This window comes from Microcebus murinus, chromosome 18 (genome assembly GCF_040939455.1).
Source record: "Microcebus murinus isolate Inina chromosome 18, M.murinus_Inina_mat1.0, whole genome shotgun sequence".
NCBI lineage: Eukaryota > Metazoa > Chordata > Mammalia > Primates > Cheirogaleidae > Microcebus > Microcebus murinus.
Window position 1 is genome coordinate 18,541,719 of NC_134121.1, and position 20,964 is coordinate 18,562,682.

Sequence of the window (20,964 nt, forward strand, 5' to 3'; positions counted from 1 at the left end):
GGTTGCCCGGGCTCCCCTTCCAGCTCCCAGCCGAAGCCAGCTCTGCGAGTCCGGCTGCCCGCCGGGGTCCTTAGGCCCGGCTCCCGGGGCTCTCGGGGCTCCCAGGGCTCCCCCTCCCCCGACCGCGCGCCGCCAGCTTCCCCTCCCCCCGCCCCGCCCACGGCCCCTCCCCGCCTGTCTCAGGTCCCTCCCCTCCCCCCTCATATCTCCCGCCCCCCCGCCCCCCTCCGGCTCGTTCGCCAGTTCCGGTCACGTTGCTGGGTGTTTACGCCTCGAGCCCGCCCCAGACCCCCCACCTCGGCGCCCCACAGCCCCCCGGAGCCCCGGCCCGACCGCCCCGCAGCCTCGCAGCAGCTGATGGCGCCGCAGCCGGGGCGGGCGCTGCGGAACCCCGGGCGCAGCTAGCGCGGGGGGAAGAGCGCCTCCCGCACCCAGCCCGGCCCAGACCCAGGCCCCCGCCGGCCGGTCGCTCCCTCCGGTCCCGAAGGTGAGGAGGCCGGTCGGTGGGCATGGGGGGGTGGGAGCCGGGGTGGCCCCGGGTGGGGAGCAGCGCGGCCGGGCTCCAGCTCCCGCGGGAGGGCTGGCGCGGGGCTGGGCACCGCAGCGCGCGGGAGGCGGACAGGACTCGCGGCGGGCTGCTGGCAGAAGTTGTCCTCCAGCGCCCAGACCCGGACCCTTCCTGGTGCTGGCGGGGAGTCCGGAGCGGCCCGAGGTCGAGCCCCCGCCACCTCCCACCAGACACACCTTTCTTTACGCCTGCCTTCTGGTACCTCTCGTCCCCGTCCTCCGTAGTCTCCACATCCCCACCACCCCTGCCTTCTCTGGGAGTCATACTCGAGTCATAATCAGGGCAGAATATCAAGCCTGAAGCGGGTGGGGGGCTCCAGTTTCCCCATACACCCCACTCCCGTGTGACTGGATCCGCAGCTTTGCTGAGGCTGGGGTCCTGCGATCTTCAGTGGAGGGGGCGTCGGAGTTGAGGGGTGTTAGGGGAGGAGGGGCCCTGGAGTGGAGAGGACCACAAGGTCCCTGGGGAACGTGGCTCCACCACTGGCCAAGCAGCCCCACCTTGCAGACAGAGTAACAGACATTTGTCAAAGGCTGAATCTTCCTTCCAGACTCAAGTACCCAGGAGAGCCAAGGACTTTGGGAGAGGAAGGCAGCGTAATTGTTTTTTAATACATGTACTTATGTGTCCTGGTGATTTCCAGTACGACTCCGCTCATTCTCCCTGTTCCACCAACATTCATGGTGTGCCCGTTCCTTGCAAGGGATTCCCTGGGACAAAGCCTTGCCCTCAGGAAGCTTTGACTTAGAGCAGAAGCCAGGTGTTTGTGCACACACACACACACACACACACACACACACACACACACACACACAGAAGGAAGAGAGGTTATATGGCAGAATGTGGTGCTAGCTGCCAGCCCATTCCAGTAAATTGTCTGATGGACGCAGAGGTGGGAGAGAATCATTCCAGTTTGGTGCGGGATCAGAGGAGACTTCCTGGGAAAGGTAACATCGGAGAAGGGCCCTGAAGGACGGGTCAGGTTTCAAGAGGCAGAGATAGGGCAGGGAATACTAAGGGAGGGGATGTCTGTGGCTACAGGGAGAGTTTATCATGAGAACAGCAAGAAGTAGAATCAAAAAGAGAAGGAGGGCACCCAAGTGCAATTCAGTGTTTTTGTGAAAAAAAAAAAAAAAAAAAAAAAAGAGGAGGAGGGCAACCTGCAGATGTGGACTGTGTTTAGAAAGTGCTGTAAATGCCAAGGTAGGCCCCCACTGGGGAGCTCCCAGTTGCCAGGCACTGTCGTTGTGCATATTGGGCAAACCACTCTACCTCTGTGAGCCCCTGTTTCTTTGCCTATGGAGCAGACATACTAACAAAACCTTCCATGTAGGGTGGTGGTTCAGATAAATGAGTTAGTGTATGTAAAATGCTAAGAACAGTGCCGATCACGTATTATTGCTATTAAGTATTATTACCCTGTGCCTTAATGCCATATCTGAGAAAGGCTTCTTGAGTTCCTGCTCTCCTACTGCCCCAGGCTCTGAGTCAGGTAGTGAAGAGGAACAATGACTAACAAAAGTAAAAATCCCATTGATTCATTTATGTATTCTTTCGTTACTGTGCCTGTCCTAATATACCTGCCCTGGTTATAAGAATGATAAAAATAAGTTTAACATTCTCCTTGAAACAAGAAGGCATACGCACTTAAAGAATTTTAACAGAACACGGGTATTAACTGTTCAGAATGGTGCAGAGATGTTTGTTGACTCAATAAATATTTTCAGTCCCAAAAAAGAAAAGAAACACTAAGAATGAAATTGAAACTGGGACAACAGACTCAGTCAGGGAGTGAGGGGTGGCAGGAGATGCGAACTCCATGCAAAGCAGAAAGCACGAAGCCTTGATTCCGGTTCCTGTCCCAGCCACCTCATCTGCCTGTGGGGGAGGGGAGGGCAGCAGAGGCCATGGGGACACTGACAGACTAAAGCGGTACGGAGAAGGTGGGATTTAGACACCCAAGAAAAGAGTGGACTATGAACCTGGTTTTCAGGTTGTTGGTTAGCAGAAGCCTTTTCCCCTGTGAGTGTGTATGCACAAGCCCATCGTATAAAAGAAGGGTTAAAAAAAAAAAAAAAAGCAAAGCCTTGAGTCCTGCCTTAGGCCCAAATCCTTTTGGCAATATCTGAGACCCCTCTGCAGAATTCTGGTTGTCTATAGAGCAATATTTGAAAACCACTAACTTGGCCGGGCGCGGTGGCTCACGCCTGTAATTCTAGCACTCTGGGAGGCTGAGGAGGGCGGATTGCTCGAGGTCAGGAGTTCAAAACCAGCCTGAGCAAGAGCGAGACCCCGTCTCTACTATAAATAGAAAGAAATTAATTGGCCAACTAATATATATATATATATATATATATATATATAATTAGCCGGGCATGGTGGTACATTCCTGTAGTCCCAGCTACTCGGGAGGCTGAGGCAGCAGGATTGCTTGAGCCCAGGAGTTTGAGGTTTCTGTGAGCTAGGCTGACGCCACGGCACTCACTCTAGCCTGGGCAACAAAGCAAGACTCTGTCTCAAAAAAAAAAAAAAAAAGAAAGAAAGAAAGAAAACCACTAACTGAGTTGATTTTGAAGGCCCTCTGAGCCTTGAGTACTATGATCCTGTACTGTCTGGTTCTTTCAACCCAAAGAGCTGTAAGAACTGAAGAGGGGAGAGAAATACAATTTCCTACTTGCAAGTTGCAGGCAGATAGCTGTGAAGGAACATGGGTCCTCAGACTCTCCAAAGAGACAAGCAGGCAATGAGGTCACCTTCAGGAATCAGAAACCCAGGCCTCAGAATTTTGCCCGGGTCAGAAGGTTCCTGAGCTTGACACTTTGCCTATAGTTGGGGACATGAGCACAGAAGGCTTCTCCCACCAATTTCCCCAAGGTGGAAAATATTGGTAACTTTCAGACACACGAGAGCCATGTCAAAAGTACTTGGAATTGGCCAGGCGTGGTGCCTCATGCCTGTAATCCTAGCACTCTGGGAGGCCTAGGCGGTTGGATTGCTCGAGGTCAGGAATTCGAAACCATCCTGAGCAAGAGCAAGACCTCGTCTCTACTATAAATAGAAAGAAATTAATTGGCCAACTAAAATATATAGAAAAAACTAGCCGGGCATGGTGGCACATGCCTGTAGTCCCAGCTACTCGGGAGGCTGAGGCAGGAGGATCGCTTGAGCCCAGGAGTTTGAGGTTGCTGCGAGCTAGGCTGCCGCCACAGCACTCTAGCCTGGGCAACACAGCGAGACTCTGTCTCAAAAAAAAAAAAAAAAAAGTACTTGGAAGTAACCCTATAAGTTGTGAACCTTTATTACAAGTACTTTTTTTATTCTTGGTGACAATTTGTTTAATGAATTTTTTTTTGTTAAATTTTCATTAAGCTAGAAAATTAACAAGAAAAAGAACTAGGAGCACCAGAAGAAGGAGGGAGGCAGAAACAATGCAGGCCCTGAGGTGGTCAGGACAATGGACAGAGGCGAGGGACCCTCTTCACTGAGCAAGTTCACTCTTGAGGCCGGGCATGAGGGCCAGGGGTGGGGAGAAGGTGGCCCTGGTGGCTCTAACCCTTGAGCTGCTGCCATTGGCTTGGACCAAGCCCTCAGGCCCAAGCTTCTGAAGCCCAGAGGTCCTGGGACTGCATTTCTGATGTGAGAACCTGGCATTTTCCTGGCTCAGGTCTCCTGAAGCGCTTGGGACCCGCCAGCCACACAGAGAGGTTCCCCCTAGTTCCCTCCTCTGTTCTGTCTCCCACCCTCCCGCAAACAAACTAAACAATATCGTCTGAGAAAGAATATTTGCCAAGATCGTTTGTGACCCAAATTTCTGCCCTGCGAAGAGCAGCCTGCCTAGTTGGAAGCAAATCCTCAAGTCCTTCTGGGAAAGCGCAGAAACAGCTGGCTGGCTCAGCCTCTCTCCGTGGCCAGGGTCCAGTCTCCAGGGCTGTGTGGGAGGGAAGGGCTTTTATTCTTCAGAAACATTTGCATTTCGGCGGCTGGGAACAGACATTTTCTCTCTTTGTCCTGAGCATGGGCCCACACACCTTCATTCCCCAGGTGTACACACGGCAGACACACAGATGTGAGAAAAGCAAGACACACATACACACACAAACACACGTGCACACATACAGTCTCGGGCACATGCCCGGACATATAAGCACACACATCCCAGCTCAGGCACACAGTCTCACGGACATAGAGCTCACCTGTTTTTCCTGAGTTACGCACCAGCATATTCAACTGTCTATGTGACATCTATTTCTCCTTATTTGAGGTCTCTTGAGCATGTCAAACCTAACATGTGTCAGTCTTGGTTGTACCTTCTCTGTAAATCTGCCCCTCCATCAATCTACCTCATCCCTACGAATTCATTCACTTGTACATTCTGCAGTTATTTATTGAGCACCTCCTGTTTGCCAGATACTGCACTAGGTACTAGGGAATAGGAGGAAACAAAACAAAGTTTTTCATCTTATGTTGCTAACAATCAGGCAGGTAAAACAGACAATAAACAAAAATTTAATATATTCATGCAGTAATAAGTACCTGAAAGAAAAATAATGCAGGTTAAGGGAGTAGAGGGTGGCAGAAATTTCTATTTTAAATCGGGGGATCAGGCTGGGCAAGGTGGCTCACACCTGTAATCCCAGCAATTTGGGTGGCCAAGGTGGGAGGATCACTTAAGCCTAGGATTTCAAGACTAGCCTGGGAAACATAGCAAGACCTCGTCTCTACAAAAAAATTTTAAAATACAAAAAATTAGCTGGGTGTGGTGGTGTCTCAGCCTCCTGAGTAATCCCAGCTAGTCAGGATGCTGAAGCAGGAGGATCACTTGAGCCCAGGAGTTTGAGGTTGCTGTGAGCTATGATGATACCACAGCACTCTAGCCTGGGCAACAGAGTGGATTGTGTCTCTAAAAATAAATAAATAGGGATATCAGAGAAAGGCACTGAGGAGGTGACATGTGAACAGGGTCCTGAGTTAAGGAAGGGAACAGGCCATGAGGATATCTTGGTGAAGGGCATTCCTGGCAGAGGGGACAGCACATACAAAGTCCCTAAGGCAAGAATGTGCTTGGCAGGTTCTGGAAACAGCAAGGAGTGGCTGGGAAGGAGCCAGCAGTGGGGAGAAGGGTAAGTGAGGGCAGAGAGAGCTGGGCAGATTGCATGGGGACTGGTAAGAATGTTTGGTTTGGTTTTAGTGTGAGGGGAAGCCATTGGAGGGTTTTGAGTCTGGGACAGGGAGACATGATCAGAGTTACATTTGCTAAAGGAACTCTGGCTCTTGCATGGAAAGCAAGGGGCAAGCACGGAAGCAAGAAGGCAGTTAGGAGGCTGCTGCAACGGTACACCAGAGAGACGTGGGTGGATTGGACTAGGGAGATGGCGATATAGACAGTGAGAAGTGATTGGATTCGGGATATTATGAAGGTAGAGCAAACAGGGTTTGCAGATGGATTGGCTATGGAATATAAAGAAAGAGATGAATCAAAGATAACTCCCAGGTTTTTGGTCTGAGCAACTGAGTAGGCAGATAGCAGTGCAGTTTGTCAAGATGACGAACAGTGGGCAGGAGCAAGTTTGCAGGAGGGAACGTGAGAGTCCAGCAATGGGACTTGTAAGTTTGAAGGGACCCACTGGACATGCAAATGAAGGTGTCAGGTAGCCAGTCTAGCATTCAGAGGATAATTATTTTAGGGATCAGCAGCATGTAAATAATATTTACAGCCATGGGATGGGACAAGATCACTTAGGGAGTGATTACAGATAAAGAAGACATCCAAGTGAAAATTTAGGAAACAGAGAAAGATCCAGCAAAGGTATGTTTATACTTGAGTTGCTCAAGCCAAAAAACTGGGAGACGTCCTGGACATCTCCCGCCCCAACACCATGCCAATCTAATCCATCTCTAAGTCCTGCCAATCCTAACTCTAAAATACACCTGGGACTTCTCTCTCTCTTCACCTCCATCACCTGGTCCCGGCCACCATCGCCTTGACTACTGCTACCTTCTCCCAGCCGACTTCCCTGCATCCATTCTGCCGGCTCTAGTCTGCTCTCCCCGCCGCAGCCAAGAGTAATCTTTTAAAAATATAAATCATATCATATTCCTCCCCTGCTTAAAATCCTCTAGTAACTTCCAATTCACTTAGTCTTAATCCAAGATTCTTAACATAGTTTACAATAACCCCATGCGATCCTTCCCTTGCTAGCCTCCCTTCCTGCGACCCTCCGCCAATACCTTACCCTTCAGCCCTCACTGGCAGTGGCAACGTCTCGGTTCCTCAACAGACCATGCGAAGCACTTAGCACAAAGCTGGACAGTAGTAGGTGCGCTCAGTAAATGTAACTTATCATTATCACCACTTAGTTCTTTCCTGCCTCTGAGCCTTCACAGATGCCGTTCCCTGTTTGGAATGCTCTTCCCTTTACTCTTCTGACTAACTCCTACCCCTCCTTCAAGTCTGTGTTAGTTTTTTATTGCTCTGTAACAAATTACCGTAAACTTAGAGGCTTAAGACAACATAAATAAATTTATTTCACAGTTTCTAAGGGCCAAGAATCTGGCACATTTTAGCTGGGTCATTTACTCGGAGTTCTTTTGAATGGCTTGCCCAGTTAGGTCAGGACTACCCAGAATAACCCCCCTTTTGATTAACTCAAAATCTACTGATTGGGCCGGGCGAGGTATCTCACACCTATAATCCTAGCACTCTGGGAGGCCGAGGCGGGAGGATCACTCAAGGTCAGGAGTTCGAAACCAGCCTGAGCAACAGCGAGACCCCGTCTCTACTAAAAAGTAGAAAGAAATTAATTGGCCAACTGAAAATATATACAAAAAATTAGCTGGGCATGGTGGTGCATGCCTGTAATCCCAGCTGCTCGGGAGGCTGAGGCAGGAGGATCACTTGAGCCCAGGAGATTGAGGTTGCTGTGAGCTAGGCTGACGCCATGGCACTCACTCTAGCCTGAGCAACACAGCGAGACTCTGTCTCAAAAAAAAAAAAAAAAAAAACCAGAAAAGGCCGGGCGCGGTGGCTCACGCCTGTAATCCTATCTCTTAGAAGGCCGAGGCGGGCGGATTGCTCAAGGTCAGGAGTTCAAAACCAGCCTGAGCAAGAGCGAGACCCCGTCTCTACTATAAATAGAAAGAAATTAATTGGCCAACTGATATATATATAAAAAATTAGCCGGGCATGGTGGCGCATGCCTGCAGTCCCAGCTACTCGGGAGGCTGAGGCAGAAGGATCGCTCAAGCCCAGGAGTTTGAGGTTGCTGTGAGCTAGGCTGACGCCACGGCACTCACTCTAGCCTGGGCAACAAACCGAGACTCTGTCTCAAAAAAAAAAAAAAAAAAAAAAAAAAAAAACCAGAAAAAACAAAGTCTACTGATTGAAGACCTTAATCACATCTGTAAATCCCGTCACCTAATCACAGGAGTGACACCCACCATATCCAGAGTCCCACCCACTCTCAAGTGGGAGGCACAGGACAGGAGAACCCTGACACCAGGCGCTGGGATTCTTGGGGACCATCTTAGAATTCTGCCTGCCACCGTGTCCCAGCCTCAAAGTCACTTCTTCCAAGAGACCTTTCCTGACTCCAAATCTAAAATAGGTCCTTTGCAAGTACAGTAAAATCTCAGAAAAATAAAATAAACTAATAGGTCCCACTCTATATTCTTTCACAGTACACTGTAGGTCTCTTCCGTGGCACTTATCACAGATTGCAGCTATATACGTTTTTGTTTGACACATTATTTGTTTCTCTCTCTTTGCCCCCTGAGCCCCCTGAGAGGAGGGACTTTGCTGTGTTCATCACCATGTCCCCGTGCCCAGCAAACCTCCTGCCTCAGCCTCCTGAGTAGCTGGGACTACAGGCATGTGCCACCATGCCTGGCTAATTTTTCTATTTTTAGTAGAGACAAGGTCTCACTCTTGTTCAGTCTGGTCTTGAACTCCTGAGATCAAGTGCTCCTCCTGCCTCGGCCTCCCAGAGTGCTAGGATTTCAGACGTGAGCCACCGCGCCCAGCGCAGCACTTGGCAATAATAGACCATTGAATAAATGAATGAAAAAAATGAGCAAATCAAGACAGAAATTGGCTGGGTGTGGTGGCTCACGCCTGTAATCCTAGCACTTTGGGAGGGCGAGGAGGGAGGACTGCTTGAGCTCAGGAGTTCAAGACCAGCCTGAGCAAGAGTGAGACCCCATGTCTACTAAAAATAGAAAAAAGAAAAAGACAGAAATTAACTTACTCGTATATTAAACGGACAGAGAAGAGGAGGAGGAAGGGATGCAGCATGGACTGAGCCGGGTCCGGTGCTAAGTGCTTTACATTTCTCATCTCGATGAATCCTCACGGCTACCCCTAGGACTGTTACTATTCACGGCCCCATTGTATGGCGGGGGACACAAAGGCTCAGAGACTTTGTGCCCAAAGTCACACAGCAGGTGACTGAAAGAGCCAGGATTCAACCCCAGGACTGTTCCCTTCTCTGGATTCTAAGGACTTGGTCGGAGAACTGGGTCTGCCCCTGCTTACTGAGCGTATGAGCTGGCACACGTGCCTTTGGCTCTGAGTCTCAGTTTCTGTGTCTGTGAAATGGGGGTGGCAGTACCTACTGAGGAGCGGGGGGCAGAAGTAAGACCATGTGTATAAAGTGCCTCGAACATCACCGAAGGTCACGGAATGCAGCCAGTGATCCCCACAGGCCAAAAGGCCGCCCTTGCTGGAATGCAAGGCCTGTTTGGTTGGATTAGGGGAGTCGGGGGAGTACCAGGGAAGGGGCCCAGAGAGAGGAGCCTCTGAGGATGTGAGATTCTCAGCTTGACCTGCTTGATGTGAGCCTACAAATGAAAATATGGACCTTCAGAGACTTACATGGAAGCCAGTCTGGAGAGGACCATTTGCTGAATAGAACTGTCCCTCTGGCAGGGCGCGGTAGCTCACGCCTGAAATCCTAGCACTCTGGGAGGCCGAGGCAGGAGGAGCACTTGATCTCAGAAGTTCAAGACATACTGAACAAGAGTGAGACCTTGTCTCTACTAAAAATAGAAAAATTATTCACTTAGACACTTTAAAATAAAAAAACAAAAAAAAAGAAAAAAGAAAAATTAGCCAGGCATGGTGGCACATGCCTGTAGTCCCAGCTACTGGGGAGGCTGAGGCAGGAGGATCACTTGAGCCCAGGGGTTTGAGGTTGCTGTGAGCTAGGCTGATGCCATGGCACTCTACTCAGGGCAGTGGAGTGAGACTCTGTCTCAAAAGAAAAAAGAACTGTCCCTCTTACGGGTCTCCCCCTCCCACTGCCCAGGGAATTCCCGGGTCAGAGGGAGGCAGGTCCTTCAAGAGCTTAGGGAGTCCCTGGCAGAGGAGGCAGGAGCTCTGAGTCCTGGGCTGCAGCGGCCTGGGCCTCCCGTGTTTGTTCTCTGCCTCTGCCTGTCCACGATGCTGCTGACCACAGAAGAGACTCCCTGGGAAGGGGGCGTGGCCCGGAGGAGAGCTGGAAAGCCGGGCCATCATTAGGATTCAGGGGTGCACACCGCCCCATCCCATCCCAGTTTCCACCATGGGAGTCACTGTGTAGGTGTCCTTTTTACCCTGTCCTATTCCTCTTTTAAAAAGGGACTATACCGGCCGGGTGCGGTGGCTCACACCTGTAATCCTAGCACTCTGGGAGGCCGAGGCGTGAGGATCGCTCAAGGGCAGGAGTTGGAAACCAGCCTGAGCAAGAGCGAGACCCTGTCTCTACTAAAAATAGAAACAAATTAATTGGCCAACTACAAATATGCAGAAAAAATTATCCAGGCATAGTGGTGCATGCCTGTAGTCCCAGCTACTCAGGAGGCTGAGGCAGCAGGATCGCTTGAGCCCAGGAGTTTGAGGTTGCTGTGAGCTAGGCTGACGCCACAGCACTCTAGCCTGGGCAACAGAGTGAGACTTTGTCTCAAAAAAAAGAAAAATAGAGGGACTGTACCACCTGCCTGCAGCCCGATCTTCCTCCTCTGTGACTTGGAGGAGCCCAGAGCCCTGGGGCGAAGTCGAGTGGGAGGAGCAGGTTGAATGGGGAGGGCTGTGCGCGGAGCTGACGGACTTGTGGGATGTCAGAGCTGGAAGAGACTTCAGGGGTCCTTTACTCCACAAGTCTTTCATTTTACCATGAGAAAACGAAGAGCCTAGAGAGGGAGAGGGCTCGCCCCAAGTCCCACAGCCAGTGACGGAGGCAGGCTGGAGCCCGAGTCATCTACGTCTGTCTGCTGACTCGGCTGCTCCGTGTGTCTTCCTCCCTAAGAAGTAGAAGAGACTAAAGTTACATGGGAGCAGGAGAGTGGGGCATTTCCCTCTGGGCCTCTGGTTCTTCATCTGTTAAATGGGAATAATTATACTTTCCTGCCAGTATACCCGCTTTTCGTGAAGCTCGAGTGAGTAACTAGAGGGGAAACGACAGCAGCAGAATTGTCTACCTGGTGGCAACAGGACCCCAGAGTGGAGGAGATGAAGACAACAAGGGATCTGAGGGCGGGTCAGGGCAGATGGGCTCCAAAGATGCGGGTTCACCTTGTCGTCCTCCCCAGGTGGGGCCCAGGCCTGGGTTGCCATGGATACCATGTCCCTGGAGCATCAGATTCAGAGCGTGCAACGCCACATCAGCTTCCTGAAAAAGGAGCAGATGGCCCTGCTGCGAGACCTGCACCTGGAAATCCTGAGGCTGCAGAAACGCTGCTCAGGTGAGGCCAGGAGGGCTGCAAAGGCTGGGGGTGGGGGAGTGCAGGGAGCAGGGAAGGGTCACTGTTACCATCACAGTTGCTGTCTGTGCCCACCATGAGCCGCTGTGCGCCTCACACCAATCCTGCCTCCTCCTTTTCTGGATGAGGAAACCGAGACTTGGGGAGGTGAGATAAAAGTTTTGGGACAGGCCAGGAGCAGTGGCTCACGCCTGTAATCCTAGCACTCTGGGAGGCCGAGGCGGGCAGATTGCTCAAGGTCAGGAGTTCGAAACCAGCCTGAGCAAGAGCGAGACCCCGTCTCTACTAAAAATAGAAAGAAATTAATTGACTAACTAATAATATATATAGAAAAAATTAGCCGGGCATGGTGGCGCATGCCTGTAGTTCCAGCTACTCGGGAGGCTGAGGCAGGAGGATCGATTGAGCCCAGGAGTTTGAGGTTGCTGTGAGCTAGGCTGCTGCCACAGCACTGTAGCCTGGGCAACACAGCGAGACTCTGTCTCAAAAAAAAAAAAAAAAAGTTTTGGGACAAAGTGCTCTGGTTAGGTGGTGGGGGGAAGCCTGACAATTCCTGGGGAGTCCTGTCCTCAAGTCACTGTTTCTGGAGTACCTCCCAGCCCTCAAGAAGATGTCAGTCTGGTTGGGGAGACGCACATACCAACAGATAATGTGTGATACCAACACACACCATACCAAGATGTGGCAGAGAATAAAGCAAGAGCTCATGGGCAGGATGGTGTCCAGCTTGAGGGGCAGGTGATGGAGGAGGAGACTCAGCCTGCAGAAGGCCCAGTAATGTGCAAACACACCGAGATAGGCCGGGCGCGGTGGCTCACGCCTGTAATCCTAGCACTCTGGGAAGCTGAGGTGGGCGGATTGCTCAAGGTCAGGAGTTCTAAACCAGCCTAAGCAAGAGTGAGACTGGCAGGGCATGGTGGCTCACGCCTGTAATCCTAGCACTTTGGGAGGCCAAGGCGGGGGGATCATTTGAGCTCAGGAGTTCGAGACCAGCCTGAGCAAGAGCGAGACCCAGTCTCTACTAAAAAAAATACAAAGAAATTAGCTGGACAACTAAAACATATATATATATATTTATAAAAAATTAGCCGGGCATGGTGGTGCATGCCTATAGTCCCAGCTATTCCGGAGGCTGAAGCAAGAGGATCACTTGAGCCCAGGAGTTTGAGGTTGCTATGGGTTAGGCTGATGCCACTCTAGCCTGGGCAACAGAGTGAGACTCTGTCTCAAAAAAAAAAAAAAAAAAAAAAAAAACCACACACACTAAGATGTTACAGGGGAAGGGAGTGAAGAAAGCATCCCAAATGAAGGGAACAGCAAAAGGCCAGGAGGTAGGAAACCAAAAGCTCATAAATAGTTCTATTGTACTGGATAAAGCTGTGCTTAAAGGAGACTGGTGAGAAGTCCAGTGGTACTAGAGTGTAGAAGACCTTACAGGATAGCCAAGGAGTTTGGTCTGGGTAGTGGGGAGCCACTGAGGGTTTTTGAGCAGCAGAGTGCTGCCCGATCAGCATTATACTGTATTAAGAAACCCAGTCTGGCTGTTGTATAGAAGCTGAGCTGGTGTGAGAGGGAGGCAGGGAGACGAGTGGCAGAGCCAATGAATGGTCCAGGGCAGAGATGGAGAGGATGGAAAGGGGAGGACCAGGGGGACACAGGCTGAAGGGACTTATCGGCCACTGATTGGATTTGTGAGCTGAGCAGAGGGAGGCACCAGAGATGCAGTGAAATCCCAGGCCCGGCCTGGCCTCTGCTCTTGGACCTGGGGCCTCAGCTGTCTGGGCCTCTCAGAGGCTTGGCTCTGACCCAAATGCTCCCTGAGGCCAAGTCTCCAAGTACAGGCTTTACAGCCAGTGGCTCATAGACCATCTTACCTGGGAGGGCCCAACTTCTTCATTGTACAAGTAGGTAAACTGAGGCCCAGAGAGAGAGTCACACAGTCTTTTAGTGGCAGAGTCAGGATCAGAACCCAGAGCTCTGCCACGTACACTATTTAGGTGACGGGTAAATTAAAAGCCTAGACTTCTCCACCATGCAAAAAAAAAAAAAAACCAGAGCTGCAGACTCCCAGTCCCTCTGCATCTCTCTGCAGGTCCTCCCCAAGACGCTCAGACCACGACCTCCCTTCCAGCCCCTGCTCATGGGAGGCTCCCCACCGCCCAGAGGGAAGCTCTGAGGCCCAGAGGGTTTGAGTGACCCACCTGGCTTCTCACGTTGTGGCACGGACAGCCAGCAGTGCTCACTCTCGGCCACCACGGCCTCCTGCCGTTCCACACACAGGTTCTGCTGCGCATTCCAAGGCCAGCTCACTGCAGTCTCCCCCAAAGGCCACTTGGCAGCAAAGGCCAGCCCAGGGGACAGGGTTGGCCCACACAGACTCTCCCGTGCCTGATGCCACTTTTTCACTGCAATAAGAGTAAAGGAAAATGGAGAACTCTGAGGACCTGTGGTCCCTCCACTCAGGACATAGATCCCAAAAAAGTGTAACTGGCAGGAAGAGAGGGCCCTTGGCCCACACTGCCCGTCTCAGATGGGTATGGGCCCTCAGCCTCTTGGTTATCGACTAAGGAGATAAAAATAACTCTGGGCTGGGCTGGAGATGACCCAAGAGGGAGGTGGCAGGAGGAGAAGGGAGAGGAACAAAGGAGGAGATAAGGGGAAGGCAATTAGAGAGGGACCCAGGGGCTGGGGGGAGGGCTGAGGAGGGGGCTGGTGTAAGAGCCCAGAACACAGGCTGCCTGGGGGCGGCTGAAGGTGGGTGAGGACTCAGAATAAAAGGCTCCAGAGATTGGTGGGTGTGTCCTGGGGTGGCAGGACATACAAGAACTACTCCCATCTATTCAGCACCAACGCAGCCCTGAGCCAAGCCCTGTGTTCATTTTATCCCACTTAACCCTGGCAACAGTCCCTTATAAGGAGGTGCTGTTTTGTTCCCATTTTCCAGATGAGAAAACTGAGCCTCAGAAAGGTGCTGTTACTGGCCCAAGGTCACGCAGTGTGTCTGACCTCTCTGCATGCTCATGTAGACCACAGGGACTCTGGCCAGAAGATGGGCAGGGGGATTTTCCAGATGGGGGAATGGAGCCCAGCTGGGATTCTGTCTCCCCCGTCCCCAAATCCGGTGGTTAAGGGCTGAAGAGAAACCAGCCCACAGCGAGTTAGTGGCAGTGCCCAGACCCAGATCTCCCCACTCCCAAGTCTCTGAACGTGGTCCAGGGTCCCTTGGGCTGCATCACAATGCCTTGAAGGAGGGCCAAGTTGGTCCCAAGAATCCCTGGGGGGTGGAGGCAGGAGAATCCTCACAGGGGCCCCAGGAAAGAGGTTCAGGCTCCGGTCATGGCAGAAGGCGCAGGCATCCTGGGCTGTCTGTCTCCTAGTAACAGCTGCCTCCCCAGAGAAGGCAGCTCTCGCAAAGCCTCTAGAAGAGCCCAGGGAGGGCAGTGAGAAGCAGCAGGCAGAGGGGCCACAAGGCTCTGTAGGCACTGCGAGGTGGTGGCCCAGAGATGCGCTACCTTCCCCAACCCCAGGTTCACGCCTTCTCCCTTTGGGCACCAGACTTTGTCCCCGCAGGTGCACACAGGTGCTCCTGAGTAGGTCTCCTCCACCGCAGGCGGCTGTGGCTTCTGGCTCCCTTCTGCCCGGTTCCCAGTCCTTGCGCTCTGGTGGAGTTGGGGGAATGGAATGGGGCTGGAAAAATTATCAGTCTCAGCTGGGCTGAGATGGGACATCTTGGCCACTGAGGAATAGGGACCAGGAGGACAGGCAGGCAGAGAGGTGATGGCTGGGCCGCCAGCACCCAGGAGGAAGCTGCTGCTGCTCCAGTGGCTTTGAGCTGCTCCTTGGCTGCCCGCCCCACCCACTCAGGATCAATCCAGGCCCGCTGCAGGGTTCCCACCACTAGGTGGCGCTGCCCTCCCTGAACCCCACCAACCTTTCCTGCCCTGGGGAATATGGCAGAACTGGGGCTTGGGAAGGGTCTGTGCTGATGTTCTGATAATAACATAGGCACAGCAGTACTGGCTGTTAAAATTGTGAAATGCATGTGTCCAGATTGGTAAGTAGCCGCCACCTCCAATGCCCCCAAGCAGCAATGGACATTCCAGCCCTACTCCATAAGGGTCTTCCAGAATTTCCCTGATTGGTTGGCACATCACCCTAGGAAGGGGCAAATGCTCCCCCAGCCCCAAAACAAGACAGGCTGCCCAGTCCCACAGGGGTTGAACTTCAAACCCAGGCTCAAAGCTCATTCTGGAAAGATCTCTGAGCTTTGAATCAAGCCAGTCAGACCCAGCTATGCCTTGGGCACGTCTCTTCATCTCTTCCCTTTACTGGGCTGCAGTAAAATAGGTATGGGGGTGGTTTAGATAGTTTCTAAGGATCCTTATTGAGCCAGGCACGGTAGCATGTGCCTGAAGGCTCAGCTACTCAGAAGGCTGAGGCAGAAGGATCCCTTGAGCCCAGGAGTTCAAGCCCAGCCTGGGCAACAGAGCAAAACCCTGTCTCTAAAAAAAAGGATTCTAGTCAGGCATGGTGGTGCATGCCTGTAGTCCCAGCTACTCAGGAGGCTGAGGCAGGAGGATTGCTTGAGCCCAGGAGTTTGAAGTTGCTGTGAGCTAGGCTGATGCCACCGCACTCACTCTAGCCCGGGCAACAGAGTGAGACTCTGTCAAAAAGCAAAAAACAAAAATCCTTATTGCCGCACACTAAAAAAAACTGCCTTTTTCTTTCTCTTTCCCCAGAACTGACCCATGACCTGGAAATGAGAGAGGCCCAATCTCACCAGCAAGGTAAGAGAAAGACTGCTGGTGGGGAAGTGGCATGGGGCCCAACAGGCAGAGTTTTCCCCAACCCTTAATAGTACACAAGCCTTCTATGTCCCCAGCCTAGACTTGGGGACAGCCACACCTTGGCTTCTTGAGCAGAACACAGTATGTCAGCCCCACTTGCCCGCTCAGCTGGATCATCTTGTGCAGTGAACAGCCTGCACCACCACACATAGTAGCCTGCATCCATGTCTGTCCAAAGGAAAGGGGAAAGAAAGGAAAGCAGGAAGGAGATGGCTATGTGTTTTGCTTCCATCTGGCCCACTTAATTCTGTGACCCACCTCCCCAGTCCTTCCCATCCTTGCACAAGGATCACACAGTCTGTGTCCACACCCTCTCGTGTCAAGGGTGAGTGTCAAGATGCAACACGATGGCAGGATGGGGTCCTTGACTTCAAGAAACTTCGTCTAGATGAGGAGAAAATAGACACCCACATGTTAGCAAATCCTGCATTTGACAAAAAGATGACTTCTTGCTGTTGTAGCAATTCCACTAAAATATTTGTTTACAGAATATTACTCCACCCATAAAATGGGGGGTTAGGGAGAAAGTGTTCAATAGGTATAGACTTTTAGCTTTGCAAGATGAACAAGTTCTAGAGATCTGCTGCCCACCAACATGAATATACTTAACACTACTGAACTGTACGCTTAAAAATGGTTATGATTGGCTGGTCGCAGTAGCTCATGCCTGTAATGCTAGCACTTTGAGAGGCCAAGGTGGGAGAATCATTTGAGGCCAGGAGTTCAAGACTAGCCTGAGCAACAGTGAGCTCAGTCTCTACAAAAAAAAAATAGTCCCAGCTAGTTGAGGAGCTGAGGCAGGAGGATCACTTGAGCTCAGGAGTTTGAGGTTGCTGTGAGCTATGATGATGCCGCTGCACTCTACCCTGGGCAAGAGAGTGAGACCCTGTCTCAAAAAAAAAAGGGTTACAATGGCAAATTCTGTTATGTGTGGTTTTTTTTTTTTTTTTTTTTTTTTTTTTTACCACAATTAAGAGTTTTTAAAATGGTAGGGAGGATTGTATTGTTGAGATCTTAATCACCAGCTTATAGAATCTCTGAGAATGGGAACTGGATGTTACTCATTGCCTTTGAAGTGCAGGGTACATTACCTAACGTGGAGGGATTCAGTAACTGCTTAAAAATGAATCACAAAAATAATCTTTCTTGGTCAGAAGAGTTATTAAGAATGGACTCCCTGAGGGCGAGGTGTCTCACGCCTGTAATCCTAGCACTCTGGGAGGCTGAGGCGGGGGGGGGGGGGGGGGGGGGGGGGGGGGGGGGGGGGGGGGGGGGGGGGGGGGGGGGGGGATTGCTCGAGGTCAGGAGTTCAAAACCAGCCTGAGCAAGTGGGAGACCCCGTCTCTACTATAAATAGAAAGAAATTAATTGCCCAACTAATATATATAGAAAAAACTAGCCGGGCATGGTGGCGCATGCCTGTAGTCCCAGCTACTCGGGAGACTGAGGCAGCAGGATTGCTGAAGACCAGGAATTTGAGGTTGCTGTGAGCTAGGCTGACGCCATGGCACTCACTCTAGCCTGGACAACAAAGTGAGACTCTGTCTCAAAAAAAAAAAAAAAAAAAAGAATGGACTGACTCCCTCCATATTGTTATGTTGTTTATAGCTGGAGAGCTACATGACCAAGAGTTGGGGACAGGGAAGGCTGTAAGTTTAAGCTAAAATGTTAGGAGCCCTACAGATTGCTTTATGTATTCATGCATGTAGATCAGCTAGGGATCATCTAAACACTTATGGACTTGCACTAATTCTGCCCAATTCTTTATATGGCAACCATCAGTGACCTCTTGGTGCCTGGGTGCTTGGAGAAAGGCAGCACACATCCCAGATACCAGATAAGGACAGTTCTGTGACAACGGCAGCTTTCACCCCACCTACTGTTCTTCCTCTGAAAGGGCTTTTGGAGTCATCTGAGCTCAAATCACTACTCCAATGTCCTGGTTTTTATATTCTCTCTCAATGGGCTCTCTTTGTCCTCCTATCACTTCGTGATGTTTATGTCCCTTCCAGGGTCACCTTTTGCCACTTTCAACTACCTGTGTCACGTGTGCCACATCCTAGGATATGGTCCTGCTGAGATGGAGCTCAGGATCCACCAGGCAGGGGTCCTCGCCTCTGGCTGTACCTTAAAATCACCTGGGAAGATTGAAGCAATGCTAGTTCCCAGGTCCAACCCCAAAGATTCTGATTCTGATCCAGTTGGTAGGGCAGGAAACAGGATTTTTTAAAGCTCTCCATGTATATCCAGTGTGTATCCAGGGTTGAAACCTGGTCAGTGGGAAAGGCTGACAATGACAAATAAACAAAAAATTGCAAAATGTGATAAACGTTCTATCAAGGAAACCAGGACATTCACTCCCCCTTCCTGTGTACACTCCCAACTCTCTCAGTCCCTTGCGCTTGGCATGGCTTCCAGCCACAGGCTTCTACACAAGCTGTTCCCTCTGTCTGAAGCGTCCTTCTCTCGCCTCTCCACTACTTAACTCCTACTCATCCTCAGATCCTAGCCCAAGTGTCTGTCTCTTCTGCCGGGAAGCATTCCCTGATTAGGTCACATTCTCTGGTTACAGTCATAATAGCATTGATTTACTTCTCCCCGGCACATGTCACAGTTGCAATCTCACATTTCTTTGTGATTATTTACTGTCCCTCTCCCACTGCGCTGTAAGCTGCATGAGGACCGTTTTATTAGCCACCACATCTCTGGCGCCAAACACAGTGCATAGGCAGGGCGCAACAAATTGTGGAATGAACAAAGGGTCAGGGAAGGGTTTGCATTTAAGCTGAACCCTGAAGAACTAGAGAGGCCAAGCGGAGGGAAGGATAGGTGCCAGGGCCCTGAGGAAGAACCAGGAAGGCCGCTGCAGCCGATGCGTGGGCGGCGACTGGGAGCGCTGCGGAACGTGTAGGTGGCGGGGCGGGGAGGAGCAGGGCTCTGCTGTGTGGCCCGAGGAGCTGCCCAGGTTCTGTTCTCAGCCAGGCCGACCATCACCTGCGCCTCTGTGTCCCCTTTCTAGAGGCGGCGTCCCGGGAGCTGGAGAGCAAGTGCCGCGCGCTGGAGTCGCAGCTGGCGGCGCGGGCCGCGGCCAACGCCGAGCTGCGGCGGGAGGTGGCGCAACGCGAGGCGCTGGTGTCGGCGCTGCGCTGCAGCCTGCGCACCGAGGAGCGCCGCTTCCTGGAGGAGCTGCGTCGCCGCAGCCACCGCGCCACGGTGCTCGGCACCGAGCTGCAGAAGCACACCGAGGCGGCCGCCTACCTCTCCTGCCAGCTGCACGCGGCGCGCCAGAGACTGCAGGCCCCGCGTCCCGGCCCCGGCGGCGCCGCCGAGCCCCGACCCCGCCGGCGCGCACAGCGAGCCCGCCGCCCGCCCGCCGAGCCCGCCGCCAAGGGCCCCGGCCGGGACTGGGCCTCCTGGGACCGCGCGGCCCGCGCCCTGGACGACGCCGACCCCATGCCCGACCCCGCGCTCTTCCTCTACGCCCGGAGGCCCCTGCGGCCCAGTGGCCGCAGCCCGCGCCAGCCGCCTCCCCAGGACCCCCCGGACCAAGCCAGCTCGCAGCCCGCGCCCTCCCGGAGCCCGCCCGCCGCGCCGGGGGACCCGGAGTAGGCACGGGGGTGGCGGGGGTCGTGCGGGGAAGGGAGGCTGGGGCCCAGCTCCGGCCCCGCAGGCAGGTCCCGGGGGCTGAGGGCAGCCGCCCCTCCTCCGGGGAGAAGGCCGAGGCGGCCCCAGCGCCCCCACCCGCCCCAGCCGCCCTCGCCTTTTTTATCTCCCAACGTTTCCAAGCTTCGAGCTCTCCCCTCCCGCGAGGGAGCGCTTCTGCGGGGCTGAGCGATCGCACCTGTCTCGTGGAGAGGACTCGCATTACCGGTCCTTATCAGGTCCCCACCGTGCCACCGGGAGGGGAGACGGCAGGGGTCACGCCCTGCCCTGAGAAAGCTGACAATCCTTAGGGGGCGGGGGGCTGGGCTGGCCTAGGAAAGGAACGCAGAGTGGCACCTGGCACCCCTAGGCCTTCCAGCGCCCCTCCCGGCCTCCCCGAGCCCCGCGCGGACGGCCTTCCGCCGAGCCTTCTTCCTCTGAGGGGAGGCTCAGGCGAGGGGATGGTCCTTTTACTCCGAAGCCGTGTGTCCCCTACCCCTACCCCGTTAATAGGTCCTTGCAGGTGAGCACCGAACACTTTAGAAGACGCGTCCTCCCAGAGCCCCTGGTGGGGAAAGTGTGGCGTGACGGAAGTTAAACTTCTGGAAGATAGAATGCATAGACCCCTTTAGAGAGGATTCCAGAAGGGCCTTGGTGGCGGAGCCTGGTCTAGAGCGGTCTCCGGCTGAGTTCTGCCACCCCTGGTGTGCGGGAGACCGGGCGCGCTGGGGAAGCAGGTGGAGCGGAGACGAGCTGCCGGGCCAGGCTTGTGGAAGGGCAGAAACTGCACTTCGCTCAGGAGGTAGCAGGGAGCCAAGAGGCTGGCCAGGAGCTTCCTAAGACTGTTCATTGGTGCTAATCTTGCCCAGCTTCCTAATCGGCTGGCTGCACCCAGAGGTGGGAATAAGGAGGGCCTGGCTTCTTGGAAGTGGCAGCTAGTAGACAGAGAGAGGTTTGGGTTAAGGTGGGCGCACAGGTTAGTCCCCAGCCTCGCCCCCATCCAGGGATGCCCCCAAGCATGTCAGAACCTGGCAGTGGCAGGGTTCTCGTGCTCTGTCCAGGTTGGGGAGTGGTGAAATGGAGAGTGGGATGCCCCACCTCCTAAGTCCCTTTGTCCCCAGCTCCCTTGCCCCGACAGGGAAGAGGTGCAGTTTCAGTCCAGCTCCCTGCCCC

At 53.0% G+C, this 20,964-nt stretch overlaps 1 protein-coding gene across 1 annotated transcript; it reads left to right on the forward strand.

Annotated features, from left to right (window-relative positions):
• The first annotated feature begins 378 nt into the window (after positions 1-378).
• On the forward strand, positions 379-19,758 carry CCDC92B (coiled-coil domain containing 92B). Its single transcript, XM_012740812.3, has 4 exons — positions 379-487; positions 11,132-11,284; positions 16,042-16,089; positions 19,169-19,758. Exons 2-4 carry the CDS (start codon positions 11,155-11,157, stop codon positions 19,756-19,758), a joined length of 768 nt encoding a protein of 255 aa, XP_012596266.3. The 5' UTR covers positions 379-487; positions 11,132-11,154.
• The last annotated feature ends 1,206 nt before the right edge of the window (positions 19,759-20,964 follow it).

Coding starts and splice junctions, on each gene's coding strand:
- CCDC92B (XM_012740812.3), top strand. CDS start 11,155: ATGGATACCATGTCCCTGGAGCATCAGATTCAGAGCGTGCAACGCCAC. Junction 11,285..16,041: donor GCTGCAGAAACGCTGCTCAG/GTGAGGCCAGGA, acceptor CTCTTTCCCCAG/AACTGACCCATGACCTGGAA. Junction 16,090..19,168: donor GGCCCAATCTCACCAGCAAG/GTAAGAGAAAGA, acceptor TCCCCTTTCTAG/AGGCGGCGTCCCGGGAGCTG.